This window comes from Arachis stenosperma, chromosome 5 (genome assembly GCF_014773155.1).
Source record: "Arachis stenosperma cultivar V10309 chromosome 5, arast.V10309.gnm1.PFL2, whole genome shotgun sequence".
NCBI lineage: Eukaryota > Viridiplantae > Streptophyta > Magnoliopsida > Fabales > Fabaceae > Arachis > Arachis stenosperma.
The window spans coordinates 92,733,416-92,757,439 of NC_080381.1; the positions used below are offsets into that span (position 1 = coordinate 92,733,416).

General features: G+C 37.1%; 1 protein-coding gene across 1 annotated transcript; it reads right to left on the reverse strand.

Annotated features, from left to right (window-relative positions):
• Positions 1–6,700: 6,700 nt before the first annotated feature.
• On the reverse strand, positions 6,701–19,118 carry LOC130980073 (transcriptional elongation regulator MINIYO). The gene is made up of 11 exons (XM_057903697.1): positions 18,944–19,118; positions 18,428–18,694; positions 16,372–17,425; positions 15,458–15,552; positions 15,098–15,285; positions 14,266–14,371; positions 13,905–14,162; positions 13,611–13,796; positions 11,227–13,515; positions 7,646–7,855; positions 6,701–7,368 (listed from the first exon to the last, which is right to left on the reverse strand). Exons 2-11 carry the CDS (start codon positions 18,671–18,673, stop codon positions 7,207–7,209), a joined length of 4,794 nt encoding a protein of 1,597 aa, XP_057759680.1. The 5' UTR covers positions 18,674–18,694; positions 18,944–19,118; the 3' UTR covers positions 6,701–7,206.
• Positions 19,119–24,024: the final 4,906 nt, after the last annotated feature.

A 24,024-nucleotide genomic window follows, 5' to 3' on the forward strand; every position in this document is an offset into this window, starting at 1 on the left:
TCTAGGCATGGCCGTGAGGCCAGCCTCCCAAAGAGGGTTCAATCATAAAAACATGATCAAAAGATATATAAATACAATAGTAAAAGGTCCTACTTATAGGGAACTAGTAGCTTAAGAATTACAAAGATGAGTAAAAGACATAAAAATCCACTTCCGGGCCCACTTGGTGTGTGCTTGGGCTGAGCATTGAAGCATTTTCGTGTAGAGACTCTTCTTGGAGTTAAACGCCAGCTTTTGTGCCAGTTTGGGCGTTTAACTCCCATTCTTGTGCCAGTTCCGGCGTTAAACGTCGGGCAGTTTTGAGCTGATTTGGAACGCCGGTTTGGGCCATCAAATCTTGGGCACTGTATGGACTATTATATATTGCTGGAAATCCCAGGATGTCTACTTTCCAACGCCGTTAAGAGCGCGCCAATTGGGCTTCTATAGCTCCAGAAAATCTACTTCGAGTGCAAAGAGGTCAGAATCCAACAGCATCTGCAGTCCTTTTCAGTCTCTGAATCAGATATTTGCTCAGGTCCCTCAATTTCAGCCAAAAAATACCTGAAATCACCGAAAAATACACAAACTCATAGTAAAGTCCAGAAAAGTGAATTTTAACTAAAAACTAATAAAAATATAATAAAAACTAACTAAATCATACTAGAAACATACTAAAAACAATGCCAAAAAGCGTACAAATTATCCGCTCATCAGCCTTCATCCAATCCTTCATACTCTTTTCTATGGCAAGCTGTATGTTAGGTGTCACCGTTGTCAATGGCTACTTCCCATCTTCTCAGTGAAAATGGTCCTCTATGGTTTCTGTACGGCTAGTCAACTGTCGGATTTCTCGTCTCGGATGAAAAATACCATGCACAGATATCGTATGGCTAATCAGCTGTTGGTTCTCGATCGTGTAGAAATAGGATTTACTATCCTTTTGCATCTGTCACCATGCCCTACAGTCACGATTTTGAAGCTCGTTACAGTCATCCCATCCCAAATCCTACTCGGAATACCACAGACAAGGTTTAGACTTTCCGGATCTCAAGAATGCTGTCAATGGATTCTAGCCTATACCACGAAGACTCTAATCTCGGATTTAGATGCCCCATTGTCAGAGGGGAGTCGATGTGAATCATTGATTAGAAACCCAAGAGATATACATTCAAGCTTGTTTCCATGTGGAACGAAAGTAGTTGTCAATCACGCGTTCATAAGTGAGAATGGTGATGAGTGTCACATAATCATCACATTCATCATGTTCTTGTGTGGGAATGAATATCTTAGAATAAGAATAAGTATGAATTTAATAGAAGAACAATAGTACTTTGCATTAATACTCGAGGAACAGTAGAGCTCCACACCTTAATCTATGGTGTGTAGAAACTCCACCGTTGAAAATACATAAGTAAAAATAGGGAATGCATGGCCGAATGGCCAGCCTCCCAAAACGTGAACAATGGTCCAAGGTGCTCCAAAAGCTCCCTAGTACAATAGTAAAAAGTTCTATTTATACTAAACTAGTTACTAGGGTTACAAAAATAAGTAAATGATGAAGAAATCCACTTTCGAGCTCACTTGGTGTGTGCTTGGGCTGAGCATTGAAGCTTTCACATGTAGAGGCCTTCTTGGAGTTAAATGCCAGTTTGTAACTTGTTTCTGGCCATTGACTCTGGCTTGCAACTTGTATCTGGCGTTTAACGCCAGAATAGGGCAGAAAGATGGCGTTGAACGTCAATTTGCATCGTCTAAACTTGGGCAAAGTATGGACTATTATATATTGCTGGACAACTCTGAATGTCTACTTTCTAACACAATTGAGAGCGCGCCATTTGGATTTCTGTAGCTCCAAAAACTCCATTTCAAGTGCAAGGAGGTCAGAATCCAACAACATCAGCAGTCCTTTTTCAGCCTCTGAATCAGATTTTTGTTCAGGTCCCTCAATTTCAGCCAAAAAATACCTGAAACCACAAAAAAAAACACACAAATTCATAGTAAAGTCCAGAAATGTGAATTTTTCTTGAAAACTAATAAAAATATACTAAAAAGTAGCTAGATCCTACTAAAAACTATATAAAAATAATGCCAAAAAGTGTATAAATTATCCGCTTATTAGCTATTCATCTGAGAAGTGGTAAAGTAACAGGTTCAGAAGCAAAGGTTAGTGAGAAGCCAATTGAAAAAGAAGATCAGGAGGAGGTACAGAGCAAAGAAGAGCACACCCCTCGTAGACATCCGGACAACCCTTTTCCAGTTAGTCTTGAGACACATCCGGCGTTGCCTAAAGCACTTGAGTACAAGTCTAAAATTCCATATCCTCGGAGATTTTAGAAGGCCTCCAAAGACAAGCAATTTTCCAGAATTCTAGAGGTCTTCAGGAAGATTCAGATCAACATTCTTTTTGCAGAGATCTTTGAGCAAATGCCTCTTTATGCTATGTTCATGAAGGAGTTATTGACTAACAAGAAGAATTTGAAATAAAGTGAGACTGTGGTGCTTACTATGGAATGTAGTGCCATTATTCAACAAGATCTCCCAGAGAAATTGCAGGATCTGGGGAGCTTTTTGATTCCTTGCACTATTGAAGATATCACCATTCAGAGAGCTTTACGTGATCTTGGAGCTAGCATCAATCTCACGCCACTTTCGTTGATGAGAAAGCTCCAAATTGATGAAGTAAAGCCCACTTGTATTTCTGTTTAACTTGTTGACTGTTCAATTAAATTTCCTCTTGGAGTTGTTGAGAATTTACTTGTGAAAGTAGGACATCATTTATTTTTCCTGCTGATTTTGTCATACTGGATATGGAAGAAGACAAAAATGCTTCTATTATTTTTGGAAGATCCTTTTTAGCTACAGGTAGAGTCCTTATTGATGTTTAAAAGGGTGAATTAAGCTTGAGGGCCAATGAAGAGGAAGTTGTCCTTAATATGCTTGAGACTTTGCATCACCCTAGTGATTCTGACGAGTGTATGAGAGTTGATCTTATTGAACCTCTGGTTTAGGAGGTATTTGAAGCTGAAGTGCTTGATGATGTTCTAGAATCCCCATCTGAGGATAATTTGTTTGAGATGGATGAGTCACCACCTCAAAAGGAGAAGCCTCACACGCCTAGTACTGAGAAAAGGGCTCCGAAGCTTGAGTTGAAGCCCTTACCTCCTTCTTTGAATTATGCTTTCTTAGGCGATCATGATTCTTATCCAGTGATTATTAGCTCCTCTTTGAGGCATGAGGAGGAGGAGGCGTTTCTTGAAGTACTCAAGAGTCATGAAACGGCTCTTGGATGGACCATTAGTGACTTAAAAAGGTTCAATCTGGCCAAGTGTATGCACAAGATCTTGCGTGAGGATGATGCTAAACCGGTTGTGCAACCACAAAGGCGACTAAATCCAATCATGAAAGAAGTGGTCCAAAAAGATGTAATGAAGCTTTGGAAAACCAATATTATTTACCCAGTTTCTGATAGCCCATGGGTGAGTCCTGTTCAAGTGGTTCCCAAGAAAGGAGGGATGATAATGATTAAGAATGAGAAGAATGAGTTTATTCCCACAAGGACCGTCACAGGATAGCATATGTGTATTGACTCAATAATGTAACAAGAAATTATCACTTTCCCTTGCCTTTCATTTGTCAGATGCTCGAGAGGTTAGCCAGTAAAGCTTTTTACTATTTCTTAGATGGATATTCTGGCTATAATCAGATTGCAGTGGACCCTCAAGATCAGAGAAGACGGCATTCACATGCCCATTTGGAGCATTTGCTTACCGAAAGATGCCATTTGGACTGTGTAATTCCCTAGCAACTTTTCAGAGGTGCATGCTTTCCATATTTTCTGACATGGTTGAAAAGTTTATTAAGGTATTTATGGATGATTTTTTTGTATTTGATAATTTTTTTTTACTCTTGCCTTAAGCATCTTTCCATGGTCTTTAAACGGTGCCAAGAAACAAACCTTGTTTTAAATTAGAAAAAATATCACTTTATGGTCACTGAAGGTATTGTTCTTGAACACTGGATTTCAAGTAAGGGAATTGAGATTGATAAAGCTAAGGAGGAGGTAATTGAAAAATTTCCACCACCCACTAATGCTAAGACAATCCGGATTTTCTTGGGACATGCAGGATTTTATTGGAGATTTATAAAGAATTTTTCTAAGATTGCTAAACCTTTGAGCAACCTCTTGGTGGCAGACATTCCTCTTAATTTTGATAATGATTGTTTGTATGCCTTTGAAACTCTAAAATCTAGGCTTGTCTTTGCTCCCATCATAGCTCTTTCCAACTAAGATTTACCATTTGAATTAATGTGTGATTCCAGTGACTATGCTATAGAGCCTTCTTGGGACAGAGACAAGACAAGCTTATGCACGTCATTTACTATGCTAGCCGTGTATTGAATGACACGCAAAAGAATCACACAACTATAAAAAATCAATTACTAGTTGTAGTTTATGCTTCTGATAAGTTTAAGTCCTATTTAATTGGTTTTAAGGTTATTGTTTTTACTGACCATGCTACTCTTAAGTACCTTTTGACCAAACAGGATTTTAAACCAAGACCAAAAAGCTCTCTGCCTTAGCAGCGCTAAATGTCGAGTCTAGTGTTTAGTGCCAGTAGTGCAAATATGATTTTCAAGGAAGGCTTCGTTGGCTTATATTTTCATTTATATTTAGTTTTTTTTTTTTGTTATTATTATTTCAAAACACAATCTTTTAGGTTTAGAATTTATTATTCTATTTTATTTTCAAATCAAATTAGGTTAGATATAAAAGGAAAAAGATTTAGCCCTTTGGGCTCATTCTCTGTCTCTACCTCATTCTACACTCTGCACACTTTTGAACCCTAGTTTTTCTCTGATCCATAAGCAGCTAAACCTCCATTGTTAAGGTTAGGAGCTCTGTTTATTCTAGGAATTAATACTATTGTCACTCTATTTTAATTATTGTATTGATTCAAATTCAAGGATTACTTTCGTTCTTTATCTTATGAATTAGAGTGTATTGAAAAATAACTCTTATTCTACATGAATTCTTGTTGATTCTTGAAATAGTTAACTCACTTGTATAATAGCTTGAAAGTAATTCCTCCCTAATCACTAATTACTTCGACTTAACGGGATACGTGACATATAATCCTCTTATATTTGGTTAATTAGGATTTTTGTGGCTAATAAACTAGAATTGGACTTAACCCTTTAATCTACATTAAGTGACCAAGGAATTAGCGGTTAATTAGGTTAGAAGAGACTAAATTACTAAGGAATTAAGGTTTAGTCAATTAGAGTTTGCCATGAATTGGGTCTTGCATGATTAAAATAGTTGGTAAGAAACATTAATCTGAAAAAATAAATATCTATGAAACCTTAACTATTTTCTCACATACTTTTCACACTAAATTTACTAATTGCTTTCTGAATTCTTGAATTGTTGTTTGATGCTTTTGAACCTAAAACACTATTTTCTGCTTGTCTGACTAAATGAATCACTCAATTATTGTTGCATGGTCCAACAATCCTTGTGGGATCGACTCTCACTCAACAGGTATTACTTGGTACAACCTAGTGCACTTGCCAGTTCAGTTGTGGTAATCGAAATTCCGCACGATTTACACGTAAGTATTTATTTCATTTGAATTTAGTATTTAATTGTGACTTATGTTTAATTACATTTTTAAATTTGTTAGGATTAGTTCATATAAGGCATGCAGACTCAGACCCAGTAATCCAAATAAAAAAGGGAGAAAGGACAAGTAATGTGCAGGTGGATCTGGATGTCGTATGGCTTAAGACTCTGGACGAGCCATGTAATAACTGCATTTATGGACAAGGATCCTTCTTCGCTAGTACTCTTCACTCGAGTCTTTTGAGAAGGGCGTCTTCCATATCAACCACTAGCACTATTCCACCTTCCTAGGAGGCCGATTTGCATGACCAAATCCACATCCTAACCCAAAGCCTACAAGATTAGGGACAACATCTACAACGAGCTGAGGAGTGGATCGAAGACCTCCTTACTCGCCTCGCTGAATGGGACGTTGTGGAGGAGGAGAGACAGGCAATCATAGCTTATCGTGCTAATAGCTTGCGGGATATAGAGCAGATTTGCAAAATAAAGGAGGAAATGACAATCTAATACGATCAGGTTTGCGCTCGTAATAGCACTACTAGAGGGAATTCGTCATTTGCATCGGTATCGTTGATTTAGGAGGAGATGGACGGCCAAAAAGACGATGCAAATGATTTTGTAGACCTGTAGATAGGATTTATCTTTCCTTTCGTACATTTCATATATTTTGTACATATAGTTTGTATTATTGATATTTTAATTTGTTATTATAATAAAAAAAATTAGCGTAAAGTACTATTTTAGTCCCTAACATTTGGACTAAATCTTAATATTATCCCTAAGATTTCAAATGTCATATTTGTCTCAAAATTTCAAACGAATTTAACTCCCACCTTTAAATTTGATATAAATAATTAATATTTAAATCTCAAATCTTAACAATCAATCATGAATGCTATAAAATCTAAAAAATCTTTTATTTTAGTGATCATTAAAAAATTAATTTCGCTTCTTGAAATGAACGTTATTGCCTCTTTAATATGTTAACTGTTCATGTTAAATTTAATAATAGGACAACATTAAACCCATTTAAAAAATTTTAAAACTAAAATAAAACGTTTGATATGTTAAAAATTAAATTAAGATTTAATACAAACATTAGGGACCAAAATAATACTTTACTCTAAAAAATAATTTTAAAAAATCTGCTTACAAGTTTTCGTATAGTTGCTGTCACATTATCAAAACTTTACTTTTCCAAGTTTCTCGTATTTTCTTGTTCTGTAAATAAACTTTAAAATAAAAACCACAAATTCCACTAATATTCATGGTCATCTATCTATCTCCCTCTTGCACAAAAGTAACAAAAGCTGCATACCAAGAATCTTTTTGACAATTTCATCAAAAGTATACTCCGGTACTTTTTTATGTACAACTTCATTGCACGCCCCATGGACTTTGCATCCCTAGAATCTTGCTAGACAAACTAGAAGCCTCCATTCCAACAATGAAAACAAATGTTAGTGCCACCTGCCCACCATGTTCTATTTGGCCAAGCACACCATTCTCGTCGAGTAATGTTCGTGTATGGTCCTTCTGTCGCACCTGCTTTTAGTATATGTTGAATATTTACAAGTCTCGGAGTATAATTGATGATTTCACAATGAAGTCTTCTCCACAACAGCCTTTAACTTCTCTACTACTTTCAAAAGTGAAGAATTTCCCTCACAAGCTTCAACTAAAATTTTTATCCTAAACTCTAATCCTGTGTAAGATCTCGGTGCCATCTTGTTATAGTGGATGAGGTTGAGCAACATTCCCTATAACATAAGTTCCATTAGTAAAAACCATAGATTTCCCTAAATTAACATCATATATATAAATGCAGACAATAATACCTAAGTATTTAAGGGGAGGGAGAAAAAAAAAAGAACAAAAAAAATTCTTTTTCATTAATAGCTTTCAAATTCATGGTCACAAAATACTACTGTTTAGAACTTGGAAGAAGATGGAAAATCTCTGGCACTGAGGACTCTGAATAGATAGATCTGTCTAAGCAGCTATTCAATCAATGTAAAGCTATAAAAACTTGCTCACCTCGTGTCGCTGTTTCCCAGCATAATCTCGCAGGAGCGACCTAATAACTCTGTTCCGCAACAACAATTTATCTGTGAGACAAGGATTAAATATGAAGGAGGAAAGATGATGGACAACCAGAGTATACGCAATTGATCCTCGAATTGCAGCCCTGTCAAGAGCATCAGAAGCCCATGACTTGGTATAAGCTTCCAAAATCCCTTCATTATCCTGCAGAGAGACAGGGAACCCATCAATATCGATTTAAATACGATGTATTTCGAGTTGTGTAGTATGCATTAAAACTGTAATAGAATGCACCTCTCAACACATAATAGGTGGTAAAAGGCATGGACAGCAAATATTAAATTCCGGGTTTGCTGCTTGTTGAAATATAATAGGAGATATTAATGTTAGTTAGTAGTTAGTAGTTTACATAGTGTATTTATGAAGAGTTCTCCACATTTATTACTCTCTACTCTGTATATGTTAGATTGTTAGTCTTCTCTCATGTAACAATACAATCAGCATACAGTCTATACACATCACATATGAGTAATATATTCTTTTTCTCATTTGTTAAGTTAATATTTACTCTATTTTTTTCATATTCAATCATGGATTTTAACATAGTATTAGAGTCATGGTATATTGGTATCCTCCTTGAGTTCCCTGAAATTCTGCCGCTGTCACAAACTATGTTGAAAGTAATCTTTCTATTCTTGGTTGAAATCAAAATTACTTCCATTTCACATTTTTCCGAACCAAGAAACTCTTGTTTAAGTTGTTTCAGCTACTTCTGCTGTTGTGCATCCAGCAGCACAATCTGCTCCTTTTAATTTAAGGATGTTCTTTATTGTAAAGTTCCAGCCAACCGGGTGCCTTTCTAGTTACCAGAACGTCCTCTGCTGTGTTGTTCTTTCCAACAAAAACCACCTTCTGACCCCTTTCAGAACTGTTCCAGCACTCCCCTGCCGTCCACCGTCCAATCTGACAAATGATCACACTGTCGGACTCATCGCTGCTCAGCCCAGCCAACAGTGATGCTGACTGAGGCTTCACACACATCCACGCACTGTTTTCTCCCTCATACGGTTCAGTTACCGCCGCTACTTTAGCCAGCGCGTGTTGGCATCTTGGCTGTCGATTTCCGCCGCTAATCTGTTGAGGACTTGGTAGTATGGGGTGCCCAAATATGTTAAGGAGAGTGGTTATTCCCTCTTAATAGTTAGTTTTTAAGGTGTAATTTCCCACTTTTCTTAGGTACTTAACAATGGTATCAAAGACTTGGTTGTCGGCGCCATCGAAAACGATGCTTATGGGCTAGATTAAGGTGAATACTGAATATTGACAGTTGGTGGTAGGCTACCACTAGCTCAATGTCGATAGAGTAAAGCCACCATCACTGTGGACGTCGGATCTCCAGGGTCAGTGTATTGTTGGGGACTAGGTATTATGGGGTGCCCAAAGTTCCACATTGAGTATGGGATACCTGATATTGTATATAAGGAAAGTGGTTCTTCCCTGCCTTAATAACCAGCTATAAGGTGTGGTTTCCCACTTCCCTTACATACTTAACATTATCAAAGCCTCGCTGTCCTCTTTCAGGGTCTGGTCATGTTTTTTCTTATCCGACCATTTTTCTCTTTTGCATTTCTGCATTTCCCTTTTTGCCCCCGTCACTGCTGCACTGTTCATCTGCAGCGTCTGCCACCACCTCCGGTCGGTACTACCTCAGTGCTGACATCTCTGTGCTTTCTGGATATGTGCTTATCTCCTTTATCTAGCCACTAGTCCACTACAGCATATCATCAAATTCATTGATTTTATCCCTTGATTTCTTGCATGTTTGACATCCGTCCTGTCTGTGTAACCTCTTCCATCATCTCCCTATTCTTACTCTTGGCATAGAGTGATTGATTGGGTTATCTTTTCCTTCCAACCTCCCACTGAATGATACCAATGATCTTATTTTTCATTCACCCAGTCTGTCAATCATGCTAGTTATAGCCTCTTTGAAAGACCATGACACTTGAACCAAGTCACCTTTCCCAGGTTACCTACTGGCCCCGGCAAGTTCCCGGTAGTCCCATCTAGGTTCAGCAAGTCCCTGACAGCCCCAGCTGCCCCCCAACACATCTCCAGAAGTCCCCAATGGGCCTGGCACATCTTCGGCAATTCCAGCTGGCCCTTCTTTCGTCTTCAACAGTTTACTCTTTATTTTATTTTCAAGGGTATTATTGTAACAAGCTTAACAGCTTAGTAAGCTTTAGCTTGAAGGGGAATATTAGAGAGATTATCCTTTCATATCTCACCAGATCAAATAATATCATTTATATGTTACTTATGTTCCAAGCTTGAGGGGGAATATTAGAGAGATTATCCTTTCATATCTCACCAGATTAAATAATATCCCTTATATGTTACTTATGTTCCAAGCTTGATGTATATTATCTATATGCACAAGCTTGAGGGAGAGTGTTGAAACATGAGAGATACTAATGTTAAATAGTAGTAAGTAGTTTACACAGTGCATTTATGGAGAATAGTAGAGTAGGTGCTCCACATTTTTTACTCTTCTTTCTATATATATTAGTCATCTCTCATGTAACAATACAATCAGCATACAATCTACACAAATCACATAATATACTCTCTTCTCACATTTGCTGAGTTACTATTCACTCTATTATTTTCATAGAAAATCATGGATTTTAACACTACTGTTAATAAAAGGACAAGAAAACAAGCCGTAGTTTCAAATTTACTAAAGTAGTTTAAAGCTTTCTAATCAAGTAAGAAACAATCTACTAAAGTTTATAGCTTCAAAAAAAGTCACAGTAAAGATATGTGCATGTTTGATGCAAAGTTAAAACCAATAAACATGTCAATTACGTGTCATGGTAATGCATCATGACCAGAAAAACAATAAATTATGTCATGAACAATCTTTCCCAAATGCTTAAACTAGGTGGGGTAGGGCTTAGTTTAATATCTAACACAATCCATCTTCTCTTAACATTTTAATTTTCATTGGTTTTGTAGACTAGAAAAAAAAATTACTGCTATGAATTTTTTCACTATATTGGGTGAAATTTGGAATTGAATCCAATATAGAGCTTTTCATATACCTAGTCCGAGCTGATAACTCTACTCATCAAATGGCACATCTCCTAACGGGTAAACAAAAAACAGAAAATAAACACGAATGTAACTGTACCTCTAAAACTTAAGAAAATGTTTCTAAGTTACTTTGACTAATTTATGCTTTGATGCAAAAGAAAAAAGATTACACTGCCAATGATGTCGTGTTTATAGTTTGTGTGTTTGTTTCAAGGAAATATATTATTCTCATGTTTGTTTGAAAATTTAAACTCTAGTTTCTAAGAATAATTTATTCCAATAGTAATTTAGTCCCACAAATATGAAAATTTTATTCCATCTCAAAAGATGGGTATTTCATATTTGATATTCCTATGTTAAGGGAATAAAAATAAACATTTATAACTTCAATTTAAAATGAAGAGAAAGTAAAAAAGCATAGGAACAATGCTATGCATCTAATATATCACATTAGAACAGTAGATAATGATAAGTTTTACCTCAATCGGTTCAAGGTATCCTTCAGACCCAGAAAAGCACTTCTCCAGTGGTGGTAAAAGCTCAAGAACACGAGCATTAGATAGTGCACTCCAGGCAGCAAGTCGAATCGAAGGTTCAACACAACGATGAAGATAGAGAGAAACTTGCCGGCTGAAAATCAGATCACCATAAGATATAGCTGAAAACTGCTCTACAAGTTCTTCAATAAATACCGAGTAACTTTCATGAATCTCGGATTGGAATTTCAGAAACTCAAGATGGTTTTTATCATCTGAGATAGTTTCTTCATTTTTGTTTAACCTTGCCTTATCAAGAAGCATGCCATAAAGATCCTGTAAAGCTTCAAAAGTTTCCCTGCTCTGCTCTTGTTCAAGTATTTCCATTCCAACAAGGAAATTGACAGATAAGGAATGTAACTTCCACGTCAATGATACATGCTGAATAGGAGAAGGAATGTCATGACCTTGGAAATTGGACATTGCTTCAATGCCAAAAATAAAGAAAAGTCCAGACCTGGCAACTTCGAGCAAATTAGACAGACCATGTATGCTATCCGAGCCATCAACTTTTTGGGGACCAGATTGCTTGCTACGGGAAATCGTGGAGATTGGACTAAGGTAAAAGTGGAGTGGAAGTGGTAGTTTCTGGTGAGCCCATTCTACCATTAAAGAATTACACGACGGGCTCGTACCGAGTGACATGTCAGAGTCCTCAAATATAGTGTCCAACCGAGCACTACCCTTCAGAGAACTCTTAGTGCTGGAGGAACCACTGCCATTTATAGACTTGGACTTCACCTTTTCAGATAACCATCTGCTCCTGAAATGAGACGATAAGATTCTACTGAAGTGCATGTAATCTTCCTCTTCATGTTTCCACCCAAAGGTTTTACCCCTCGTGTCAAGGAGAAAGTTCTGTGTGCAATGATCAAGGTATTTCAATGCAGAAACATCAAATAAGAGATCCAATGCCTTATTTACAACACACTTCTCCCTTGGTCCAGCAGTTAAACACAATCGCAACAGAGTGTTAATCTTTTGAATGGACAATGTCTTTTCTTCAATTACAGATACATCTTTAGATGCATTTTGAAGAGTCTGCAGCAAACAGATTAGAAATCTAGCATCTAGTTGCATTAATAAAACTGATTTTGACCAAAACCCTCCATGAGGGGCACCCCAGCCAATGCCCACTCCTGGAGCTGGTCCCCCTCTTCCAAATATCTCAATCGCCTGCATGTAGCACCACCCAGAATCAACCGAACTTGTCAAAACACTAAGCACAGACCTTAATTCAACCCAACACGATCTAAGTATGCCATCCTCAAGCACTTTCCCTTCTTTTGAGAGATTTTGTACTTGGCTTGGGAGAGTAGAAGTAACACTCTTGGCAGACTGTATTAGTTTATCAATAGCAGCAATAACATTGACCATTCCATTCAGACAACAGGTGGAAGCTAAAGACATTTCAACACCACCCTTCAGTCTCAAATTAACTAGTTCCTTCATAAAAGATTCACCGGAGTTGGGAAGACCGTATTCTGTCCCAAAGTAACCTGAAAAGCCCGAAAGCCAATATATAATCAACTCAAGTCCAATCTTCGGGACAAAGTCTGGAAGCCACGGTACATGCCTCTCAGTTTTCTGTGGGCTAATAGTATCACCCATTGTCACCTTTTCAAGCACTCTGAAGAGCATGTGAGTCACAGCAGCATACACAAACAACAAGGATGTCACAGACAATCCAAGGGAAGTCACGTCAAATCTCCCTTCATTCTGTCTTTTAAACAAATTACATACCTCTGGGTCACTTCTGGTTGCAATCCACTTCACTGCTAAGTCAACCATTGGACCAACATACCTCCAAGACCACACCTCCGTGTTACCAGCAGACTCAGGAATCTGATTGTTTTGGGACTGCTGTGAAAATAAATTTGGAAGTCTTCCAGCTAAAGACTCTAGAACAAGGTATGCCTCCCTTGAGATGGAAGCATATTCATACAGAACATCTTCATCAACAAGTTTTTCGAAGGAAGGTGGATTTAACCAAAAACATAGGGCAGGGAACATTTCTGAGAAGTAAGATACATAATATCCATATCGAATGCAGACCTTCCAGAAACGTAATTGTTCAACAATCAAGGCTGACCCAAGTTTGCATTTTTCCTTCCCCATATTCAGCCAGTGGTCAATGGAGGAAGGATTTTGGTATAAATTCCATGTCAGAGTCTGAAAATACCCATTCCTTATAAACTCTACACAAGTTGTCTGATCCAACCAAGCTAAGACCTTCAACCAATTTGAAATGAAACATTAGTAATGATTCTCTTACGGTAACTGCATAAAATATTGAAGATATATAACACGTAAGGGAGGATTATAACCTTCATTAGGTTTACAGATTTTATCATAGACCACCGGATTTCTAAATTGTTCACAGTAAATCGTTTCACAATTGTCTGAATAAGCCTTTCACAGTTCAAGACTGCATTAGCACATGATGGTGAATGTCTCACTATGGCAATCAGTATAGAAATAATGCATTCTTCCAAAGTTGTTGTAGGATCTGTCTGCAACCAGTATCAAATATTTAAATATAATATGGAGGTTCATATAAGAGGAGGAGAAATTTATAGATCGAATGACATTAACTGCTTCATCATGATTAATTATTTTACCTCTAAAAGATAACGAAGTCTGGGAAGGATTCCCATGCGTACTAGACCTGCAGTAAAATCTTGTCCAGCAACCACAACATCATCCTGAATCGTATGTTTTCCTTCGGACTCATCATCCATGTGATCCTCACTGATAGGAAGAATGTTTGAGGGTTTTGTACTGTACTTCCAAAAACCCCCGTGAAGAAATCCAAGATCAATATCTGGTCTGTTCCTAAAAACTGGAGCAGTGCAGATATCCTTGTCACAGATTGCAATCTTCAGAAAGTTAAAAAAAAGATATATCAGTTTACTCAAATTTGAAACACAAATATTACTAACTATACAATTAAAGAAAATAAATATAGTTGAGAATTGATACCTCTGATATATTGAAGTAGTTGTCATTCACATCACAACTCAACACACTTTGAATAACCTTCACACAAGCCAGAACTACAGAATTGTGGTTATCATCAAGGCACATCCTAAAAGAAAACAAAGGGTACTACCATCAAATGGGTCCCAAACAAGGAGTAAAGAACCATACGTGACTACAACTTGAAAGAATTGAAGTAGCTATTACTTAAGCGAGTTAAATACAAAACCTACGTGTAGCAGGTTATAATACAATCCATAGGCAAAATATAAACAAGAATGAGAAGATGAATAGTCCCATTTGGGAGAAGATCACTTTGTATAATAAACGAATAAGAGAACAACAGGTGTGCAAGTTAACTAAGCACTCTATATTTCACTTTTCTTAAATTTCACATAAGTGGCAATATTACACACCCAAGCCACAACATGCCAACAAATATTTTGGGGTAAAATTGTACAAAGCCCTCTAGAAAAGCCAGTGCACAAGAGCTCATCCCAATTAAAAATTTAAAAAACAAAAATCGGAGTTTATAAAAGCTGGTTTGCATAAGCCCTTATCACAAATTAACAAATCTTTTTAGAGCATGCAAACAATGCTGGCTTCTACAATGACCACTACCAGACACAAAAATACTAAATAGTGAGCAACATATCTGTGACTTCTTTGCTTCATTGGGTCCAAGTAAAATGCAAGGAATTTAAAACATCAACTGGAGCCATTCTATCTAACAAATCAATTCAGCTGCTATTTAAAAGTGTATTTTAAAAAAGAAGAAAATCATCGACCATTGCAGGTAGCTGATAAAACTAGAAATTTGGGTAATAAAACTCACCTGAGTGCCAACACCAGCTCAGGTTCTGGACCAAGTGCGAAAGCCCAAACAGCCTCCCAGTCAACTGATTTGTCAACTTCATCTTCACTTTTCGAGATCTGTACTGTTCTGTCCTTACAAATATATTGCAATGCCTTATCAAGAACAGATGAAAGGAGATGCAATGCAAGTGACCTTTGTCCAGGAACCTAAAAGAAAAAAAAATTGGCAGATGTTGAGTTCCGAAGGGAGAAATTACATTAAATTATCTCAATATTTACATTAATAATAGCAAATACATCCAAACTATTCCAGACATCCACGTTTCAAGGTAAATCTGCATCTATCTGAAAGATAGATCTATTTTAACACATAACATACCACACTTCTTGTGAGTGCCACTGCTTCTTTGATTGTGTAACCAGCTGCACCAGGATCTCCCTCGGTCCGCAGATAGTCACGTTCAGAGACATTGTCTGTAGCGCAACGGAAAGAATTATCACATAAGAAATTTAAAATTTATATTATCAACTCCATCTTATTTCAGAATAATAAGGATATGAGGGATGATAATCAATTGGAGAGTTCTAACATCTGATATGCTTAATAGGGAATGCACAACAAAGCCAAAACCAAGCAGCCAAGTTTAATAACTAGGAAAGAATAGGAAGAAAAGGGAATCAACATAAACCACACTCTAGACTAGAACCAAAACAATAGCATAATTTATGGTCAAAAGGCTTTGACCTATCATGTTAGAGAAGACTTCTACAACCTTTCCTTGCTAGCAATATAACTGCTACACAGAATGGGTAAAGTATACTTTTTGTCCCTAAAATTTGCAATTTTTTTTTTCAAAACTATTCCTAAAGTTTAGTTGCATTCAATTTTATCCTTAACGTTTTCGATGTGTCAAAATTACCCCTGGATGTTAACTCCATGTAAAATGTTAGGGATACAATTGAGAACTTCTAGGGATAGTTTTGACACAAATCGAAAACGTAAGGGACAAAATTGAATGAATCAAAAACGTTAGAAAATTGAATGAAATTAAACGTTAGGAAAATCGCAAATATTAGAGACAAAAAATATACTTTACCAAATAAGTAACACTAGCATAAGGAGATGCCATCAAGAAAAATATCCAAACATTAACAATACATAACACTAACATCAGGAAGGCACTGATCTTCAACATACTCAAAAGCAATTATATAGATGCAGGCAATGATCATCAGATGACATCAGAAATCATATAGAAAGCTAAAAAAACATGAGAAATAAATAAGAAATACCATAAGGAGATGCCCAATCAGAATGAACAGGATCCCCAGCCAAGGAAAATCTTAACTCCCTAACAGCCTCAACTCTATTGCTCCAAGCATTCCATGAGCTGCCACTAGCAGTTGTCATAGTGATTTCCCTAATTTTCTCATCATCTAGCTTATTTTCTGAAGGTGGTGTCATCAACATATGGGAGATGTTGTCCTCTGTATGCAGACGTTTTGCATCTTGATTACTATGAACATCTTGATTCATAGATGCATTGCCGTTACCCACTTCTGATGTTAAACTATCTTGTTCCTTAACCTTTTCCTGCCCCCTTTTCTGCAGCACTTTGAGTAACGAAGGGTTTATCTTCTCCATTATTTCAGCCTGGGCTTCAGCAATCTCCTCAGGTGACATTTGCATTATCCGAGCCCGATTCTCAGCATCAATTTCATCCTCCAGAGCCATGGAACCTTGTTTCCTTCTAAAGGTGCTAGAACCGGAAGAAGAAACCATGTTTGAAGTCAAATTATTTTTCTCTCCTCTTAACACATCTAGAGATCCAAAACTGTGATCAGGCTTTTCATCATTAGAAATTTGATCCCGTTCAGGCATCAATTCATCCACTTCGTTGCTGTCATAAATTGTGGCATATTTGTGTTTTTCCTGAGGATCTGCCTTATTTGATGTATCTATCTCCATGGCACTGGCTGAGTTAAGAAACCCTCTATCATAGTTATTTAATTGTGGTTTAGTGTCTACTTCCATAGAAGCAAGGGCAACACCATCAGTAGGTGACGTTTTCATGTCTGCATTCTTACTGCCTTTTTCATTTTTCTTTTTCCCTGTATTAATCATATCATCTGATTCCTTCCCCAAGGAACAATAATTGTCTTGAGTAATCTCTTTCCACTTTTTAAAATCCAAATCTTTTTTCTTCCTCTTTTGTACTGGATTGGCAAAGGCTGAAACTTTTTCAAACTCCTTGAAACCTTTATCTTCTTTATCCTCAACATCATTGTCACTGTCATCATCGTCGTTGCCACGAGCACCCCCTTTATTACTTAATGGATGCCAATACTGCAAAATCATCAAAGTCTCAATGTCATTCCATGAGTTAATGTAAGACTCCTTCATGCATCATGGCCAACAAAGATTTCTAAGCTCAACAACCTGGGTCTAAGATACCATTCAAAAATTACTTTTCCATAGAAGTTTTCACGGAAACTATTCATTTATTTTCAGCCACATTAATGAGAGACAAAAGTTAATCTTTTTTTTATTCTTTCATAGCTTGGTTGTTAGTGATAGATGATCAATTTTGTAACTAGACCAAAACATATTCTTCTACTTCATTAAAATAGATACTGATAGAAAACTTTCTGTCATAGATAGCCTCTGGTTTAGAAACAGAATCTAGATTCTATCTCCCACACTTGTACAGGTATATATACCAGATTGTGTAATCTGCAGAGTGTGGTTTTACATTCAATTAAAGTCAATAATGCAGAGATGTGAATTCAGCAAAGGATTCTCTTATCATTCTCTATTTCTTTCTTCCCCTATTTCAATATCAACTATCAAGAGTTTTGTTTCAAGCATTGCTTGCTTGATAGCTTCTGCATTCTCTTCAGTGTTGAACCACTGTACACCTTCCACTATGAAATTCAAAATTTATCTTCTTATAGCAATAAGTGAAATTTGATTAGTTCAGTCGAAGTTAGGGCAGAATACAATAGAAAAAAGACAAACACAGCAGCACATGCAAAACTAAGTACAACATGGTATACCGTATATGTGTCCCATCAAAATACAACAACTCTTAGTTCAGCTAGTCCCCCCCCCCCCCCCTCTTTAATTCTTCCAAGTTCCAGCATACCCTCTTAAGTTAAACTCATTGAAATCCTAGATAAAACCTAAGGTTATTACTTTTGTTTTGTTTTGTATTCATACATTGCTAAAAAAGACCATTCATTCTGCAATGTTCCATTCAATTCAGGAATGAAAATACAACACGCGAAAAATGAAAATGTCACAGTTAAGAAGGAAGCTAAAAAAGCGTGGTTGAATAAGGTAACTTACAGGGCCATGGGAACGGTGTCGTGCAACAGGGAAAGGAAGACCAGCGGGTTTGGGAAAGAAGGAAGGAGGAGTAGTGATGATGTTGTTGCCGTGAGAGTCAGAGATACCCTTTTCAATAATGGAACCAACCAAGCGAGACGCATCTTCTTCGTTTATTTGGAATGAGCTCGTGTTCAAAACCTTCACCTTCTTGGGTTCCCCTTTCTTCTCATTTTGCTGCTGCTGCTGCTGCTTCTTCTTCTCCATGGCTGTGGAAGTGTCTTCACTCTTCAACACAAAGGATGGAAGAAGAAAAATTAAAGGTAACTCACAAAATTAGAAGAAAGAACATGTGTTGTGTTGCATAGTTAGAATTGAAATTTTCAGCTTAGAATTGCCAGCAATTAGAGCTATCAGCAATCAGAGGTCTGGCTCAACAACTTGTTAAATGCCTAAAACTTTCAGCTACTAGCAATCAAATATCTAATCAACTAATCATAAAAAATAAAATGTTTGGAAAAGAGAAAAAGAGCTCACCAGCTGCGACAGAGAAGCACGAGCAGAAACAGAAGCGACGAGAAGAAGAGAACAGCTGGGAGCATAGGCGAACAGGGGCGAACAGGGGCGATCAGAGACCGCAGCGGCGACGGCGACGGCAAGGAGTGAGAGAGTGAGCGAGTGAGCGAGTGGAGGGTGGAGGTTGAGGCTGGTGCTGGTGTGAGACAAAGGAAAGAAAAATGGAGTCAAAAGACCATGCAGCTTTTTATTGAGGTGTTTGGGCCTTGGCATAAGTCTGTTGGACCTAGGTATAAGTCTAGGCTTTTCTTATGGCCCAAGGTTAGTAAGTAATAAGTTAATCTAATCTAATATGAGTTAATATCTAATCCGGTTCCTGATAATCGATGTTCTCAAGAAAAAAAATACACAACTCGGCTCTGATCCTTTTTTTTGGGACTGATTAGCCCTTGTGCAAAAAAAAAATAACATTGATTTTTTTTGACACAGGAACTAATGAGTCCCATAAAAGTAAAGCTCAGGAGTTGAGTTGGGTACTTTTTTTCAAGGACCTCGTTGTCTTTTGAGGTAATTGTCAGGGGTTGTTTTAGATTTTTCTCTTAAAAGATCTACTCTTCCATACTAGAAAATTAAAGACTTATTTGGGTTAATTTTATAAAAAAAATTGAATTATTTTTTTTAGATTTTTTAAAAAATAAAAATAATTTTATGTTTAGATATTTTATACAAAAATATTTTTTATTTATCAATTATATTTAGATAGAACAATATAAAAATATTTTTATATTTATTTATTATGTGAAAAATATTTTTTATTTTTCTAATCATTTTATTTTTACTACTAAGAATTTGTCAAATATGCTAAAAAATTAAAAAAATATCTTTTTTATTGAATAAAATCTTGAGAAAAGGACAAATAAGTCCTTGATTTTTTGTTCCATAGATATTTTTGTTCCTGACCATTTAAAAATACTTTTAAATTTCTGACCTCTTTAAAAGTTAGAAATACGAATCTCTCCCATTCATATGGATTCGTTAGACCCAACAAAAAAGTCTGACATAGCTTCCATTGTGCTGACCTAACCATTAGGTAGCGTTTGGTGGAGAGACAGAGACGGAAAGACTTAGACTGAGAGACAGAGACTAAGAGATAGAGATTGAAATAAATCTCAGTATTCTATTCGGTGCAAAGTGGGAGATAAATTGAAACAAAAATGAAATTCTAATTTAATTTGTACAAAGGGTAAAATTGAAATTAATTAATTGAAATGAAGGTATTTAAGTATAAAATGTTATTAAATTTTCAGTCTCCACCTCTAAAAATTTTAGTCTCCTATGTCCTCACTTTTTGGAGGTACTGAAATACTGAAATTTTGGAGACGAAGACAGAAATTTTAGTACCAGTCTCTAAACCAACAAATATGAAACTAAGTCTCAGTCTGTCAGTCTCTGTCTCAATACTTCAAAACAAACGCTACCTTATAGATGCACATTCAGAAGGAGAGTTTTCAAAATGGGATAGATAAGTCCCCTTACTTCAAAATGACGCCGTTTGTCTTAGTTGCTATCTTCGTCACCAAAAGAGCAAAAATCCCTCTTGCTGCTCACTAAATGGTGCATCAACACTGAAAATGTTAATGATCACCGTAACATTCCTCTCAACTATTCTGGCTATAAATGTTCCAAAACCACCACCAATTTCAAAACCAATTCTAACCCCTCCATTACTACTTTCCAAATCTAAAACATCATTAACAAGAAAATCATTCTCACTCTTAACTTTCATAAACCTTTGATTCTCATTATCATTCCTAACCAAATCAAAGCAACCAATGTATTCTCTAGTCAATTTTTATTTCTCTGTCTCTGTCACCACCTTGTTTTCCTTCGGCTTCAGCTTCAATCTCCTTCTGCAGTTCCTTAGCCTTCTCCTTATCATCCGAAATAGCCAGTGCCTTGAACTTTCCCTGGGAATTTTATTGTTGTTATATGGAATTTTATTGTTGTTATATTTTGTTGTTTTATTTTGTGTTTGTTTTGAGTTTGGTATTAATAGAAATATTATATCAATAATATTTCTATAATTAAGTATATATATATAGTACTCAAGGAGTATCTTATGTATATTTATTATTAGGATAGAAAATTATGCATTCTAATTTATTAAGATCGTAAATTATGCCTTTTAAGATAGGAAATATTTGATATAATTTCATGTCAAAAGATGTATATATACGTGTTCATGACTAATGGAAAAGCAGGTTGCAACAACTTATTTTCTACATGGTATCAGAGTATACTCTAATACCGACAAACACAAAAAGAACTTGGGCTGCATAACCATGGCAGCAGAACCAGGAAAGAACTCTGTAAATGTAACAGAGGCTTTAGAAAAAGGAACTAAGAAAATTTACTCGCCAGATGACTTCAATGCGAGTGACAACCAGGAAATGTAATTACACAAGTGCAGCTACATGGAGAAAATTATGAGGAATGGGCCAGAGCTGTGAAAATATCACTTCGGGCTCGGAGAAAATGGGAATTCATCGATGGAACTCTCACAAAACCAGAATAAGGTGCATCTGATCTTGAGGATTGGTGGACAGTCCAATCCATGATTGTATCATGGATCTTGAACACGATCGAACTAAGCCTATGGTCAACCGTTGCGTATGTTGAGAATGCGCGGACACTATGGGAAGATATCAAAAAGTGATTTTTCGCTGTGAACGGACCATGAATACAACAACTGAAGTCAGATTTGACAAGATGCAAGTAGGAAGGAATGGCCATGATGGCGTATTATGGGAAATTGAAAGTACCGTGGGATGAATTAGCACAGTGCGAGCAAATTCCCAAATGCACGTGTGGTGGATGTAAGTGCGGGATTGGATCTCAACTTGAGAAGCGAAGGAAAGAAGGGAGGGTTCATCAATTTTTATGGGCCTAGATGATGCAAGTTACGAAACAGTGCGGTCAAATATCCTGGAAACAGATCCTTTGCCATCGCTGAGTCGTGTGTACGCAATGCTAGTCCAAGAGAAGAGAGTGAAGACTATGGCTAAGGCATCAGAAGAGAGAGGGTTGGTTGTGGGACTCGCGATGCAGGCAGGGAACAGGACGAAAGGACGAGGAGATTCTAGCCAAAAATCAACAATATGCTCTAACTGTGGCAAAAGTGGGCATGATGTTAAAGGATGCTTTCAGATTGTAGGATATCCAGAATGGTGGGGCGATCGGCCAAGGAATGAAAGAAGAGACAGTGGCAAAGGCTATGGACGACAAGGCATGCGTACTCGAGGAATTCCAGCACGTGCACATGGGGCACACACTAATGGAAGTGGTAGCTATGCTATCAACACGGCAGACACGACATGTGAGATGTCAGGATTGACCAAAGAGCAATGAAAAGTATTGGTAGATATGATCAACAAGCAAAAATCAAATGACTCTAAAAAAATGACTATTAAGAGAATTTTTTATTTATGGATCATTGATAGTGGAGCTTCCAACCAAATGACGGGAAACCTGAAAATTTGTGTGAAAAGAAAACTATACGCGGGTGTCCAGTAGGTTTACCAGATGGAGAGCAGGTGATAGCGCATAAGCAAGGAACAGTGATACTTGAAGGAGGACTTGAATTGAAAAATATTCTCTATGTATCTCAATTAAAATACAACTTACTCTTAGTTTTTCAATTAATAGATGAAGAACACTGTCTAGTACAATTCACTGATAAATTTTATGTCATACAGGACCGCACTTCGAGGACGCTGATTGGAGTGGGTGAGCGGAAGGATGGGCTTTATTGTTATTGTGGGGCACACAAGATTCAAGCTTGTCATGCCAGAACAGAGAATCAACTAGCGCTTTGGCGTAAGAGACTAGGGCATCCATCATTTAAAATTGTGCAAATGCTCTGTAATGTAAGTGAGAATGGTGCACAAAATTGTGATCTCTAACAATGGCATTCAACTTGGTATGCACATTTATAACTCATCACTTTCTTCACAACCTCGCATCACTAACCAGCAAGTGTACTAGGCGTCCAAGTAATAAACCTTACGTGAGTAAGGGTCGATCCCACAGAGATTGTTGGTATGAAGCAAGCTATGGTCATTTTGTAAATCTCAGTCAGGCGGATTCAAATGGTTATAATGGTCTTCGAAAATAATAATAAATAAAACATAGAATAGATGAAAGAGATACTTATATAATTCATTGGTGGGAATTTCAGATAAGTGCATGAAGATGCTGTGTTCCTTTTGAATCTCTGCTTTCCTAATGCTTCATCCAATCATTCTTACTCTTTTCCATGGCAAGCTGTATGTAGGGTGTCACCGTTGTCAATGGCTACTTCCCATCCTCTCAGTGAAAATGGTCCTCTACGGTTTCCCGCATGGCTAATCAGCTGTTGGTTCTCGATCATGTCGGAATAGGATCCATTGATCCTTTTGCGTCTGTCACTACGCACCACAATCGCGATTTTGAAGCTCGTCACAGTCATTCAATCCCTGAATCCTACTCGGAATACCACAGACAAGGTTTAGACTTTCCGGATTCTCATGAATGCTGCCAATGGGTTCTAGCTTATACCACGAAGACTCTGATCTCACGGAATGGAAGGCTCGGTTGTCAGGCGAGGGCAACCATGCGTCATGCATTAGGAATCCAAGAGATACACACTCTAGCTCTTGCTTGTAGAACAAAGGTGGTTGTCAGGCACGCGTTCATAAGGACGGATGATGATGAGTGTCACGGATCATCACATCCATCAGGTTGAAGTACGAGTGATATCTTAGAATAAAAATAAGCTTGAATTGAATAGAAGAACGATAGTAATTGCATTAATTCTCGAGGTACAGCAGAGCTCCACACCTTAATCTATGGTGTGTAGAAACTCCACCATTGAAAATACATAAGTGATGGTACAGGCATTGCCGAATGGCCAGCCCCCTAAAACGTGATGAAAGTCCTCTAATATGAACAATAGATTAAAACTGAGACCAAAGATGTCTAATACAATAGTAAAAAGTCCTATTTATACTAGACTAGCTACTAGGGTTTACAGAAATAAGTCTTAGTGCAGAAATCCACTTCTG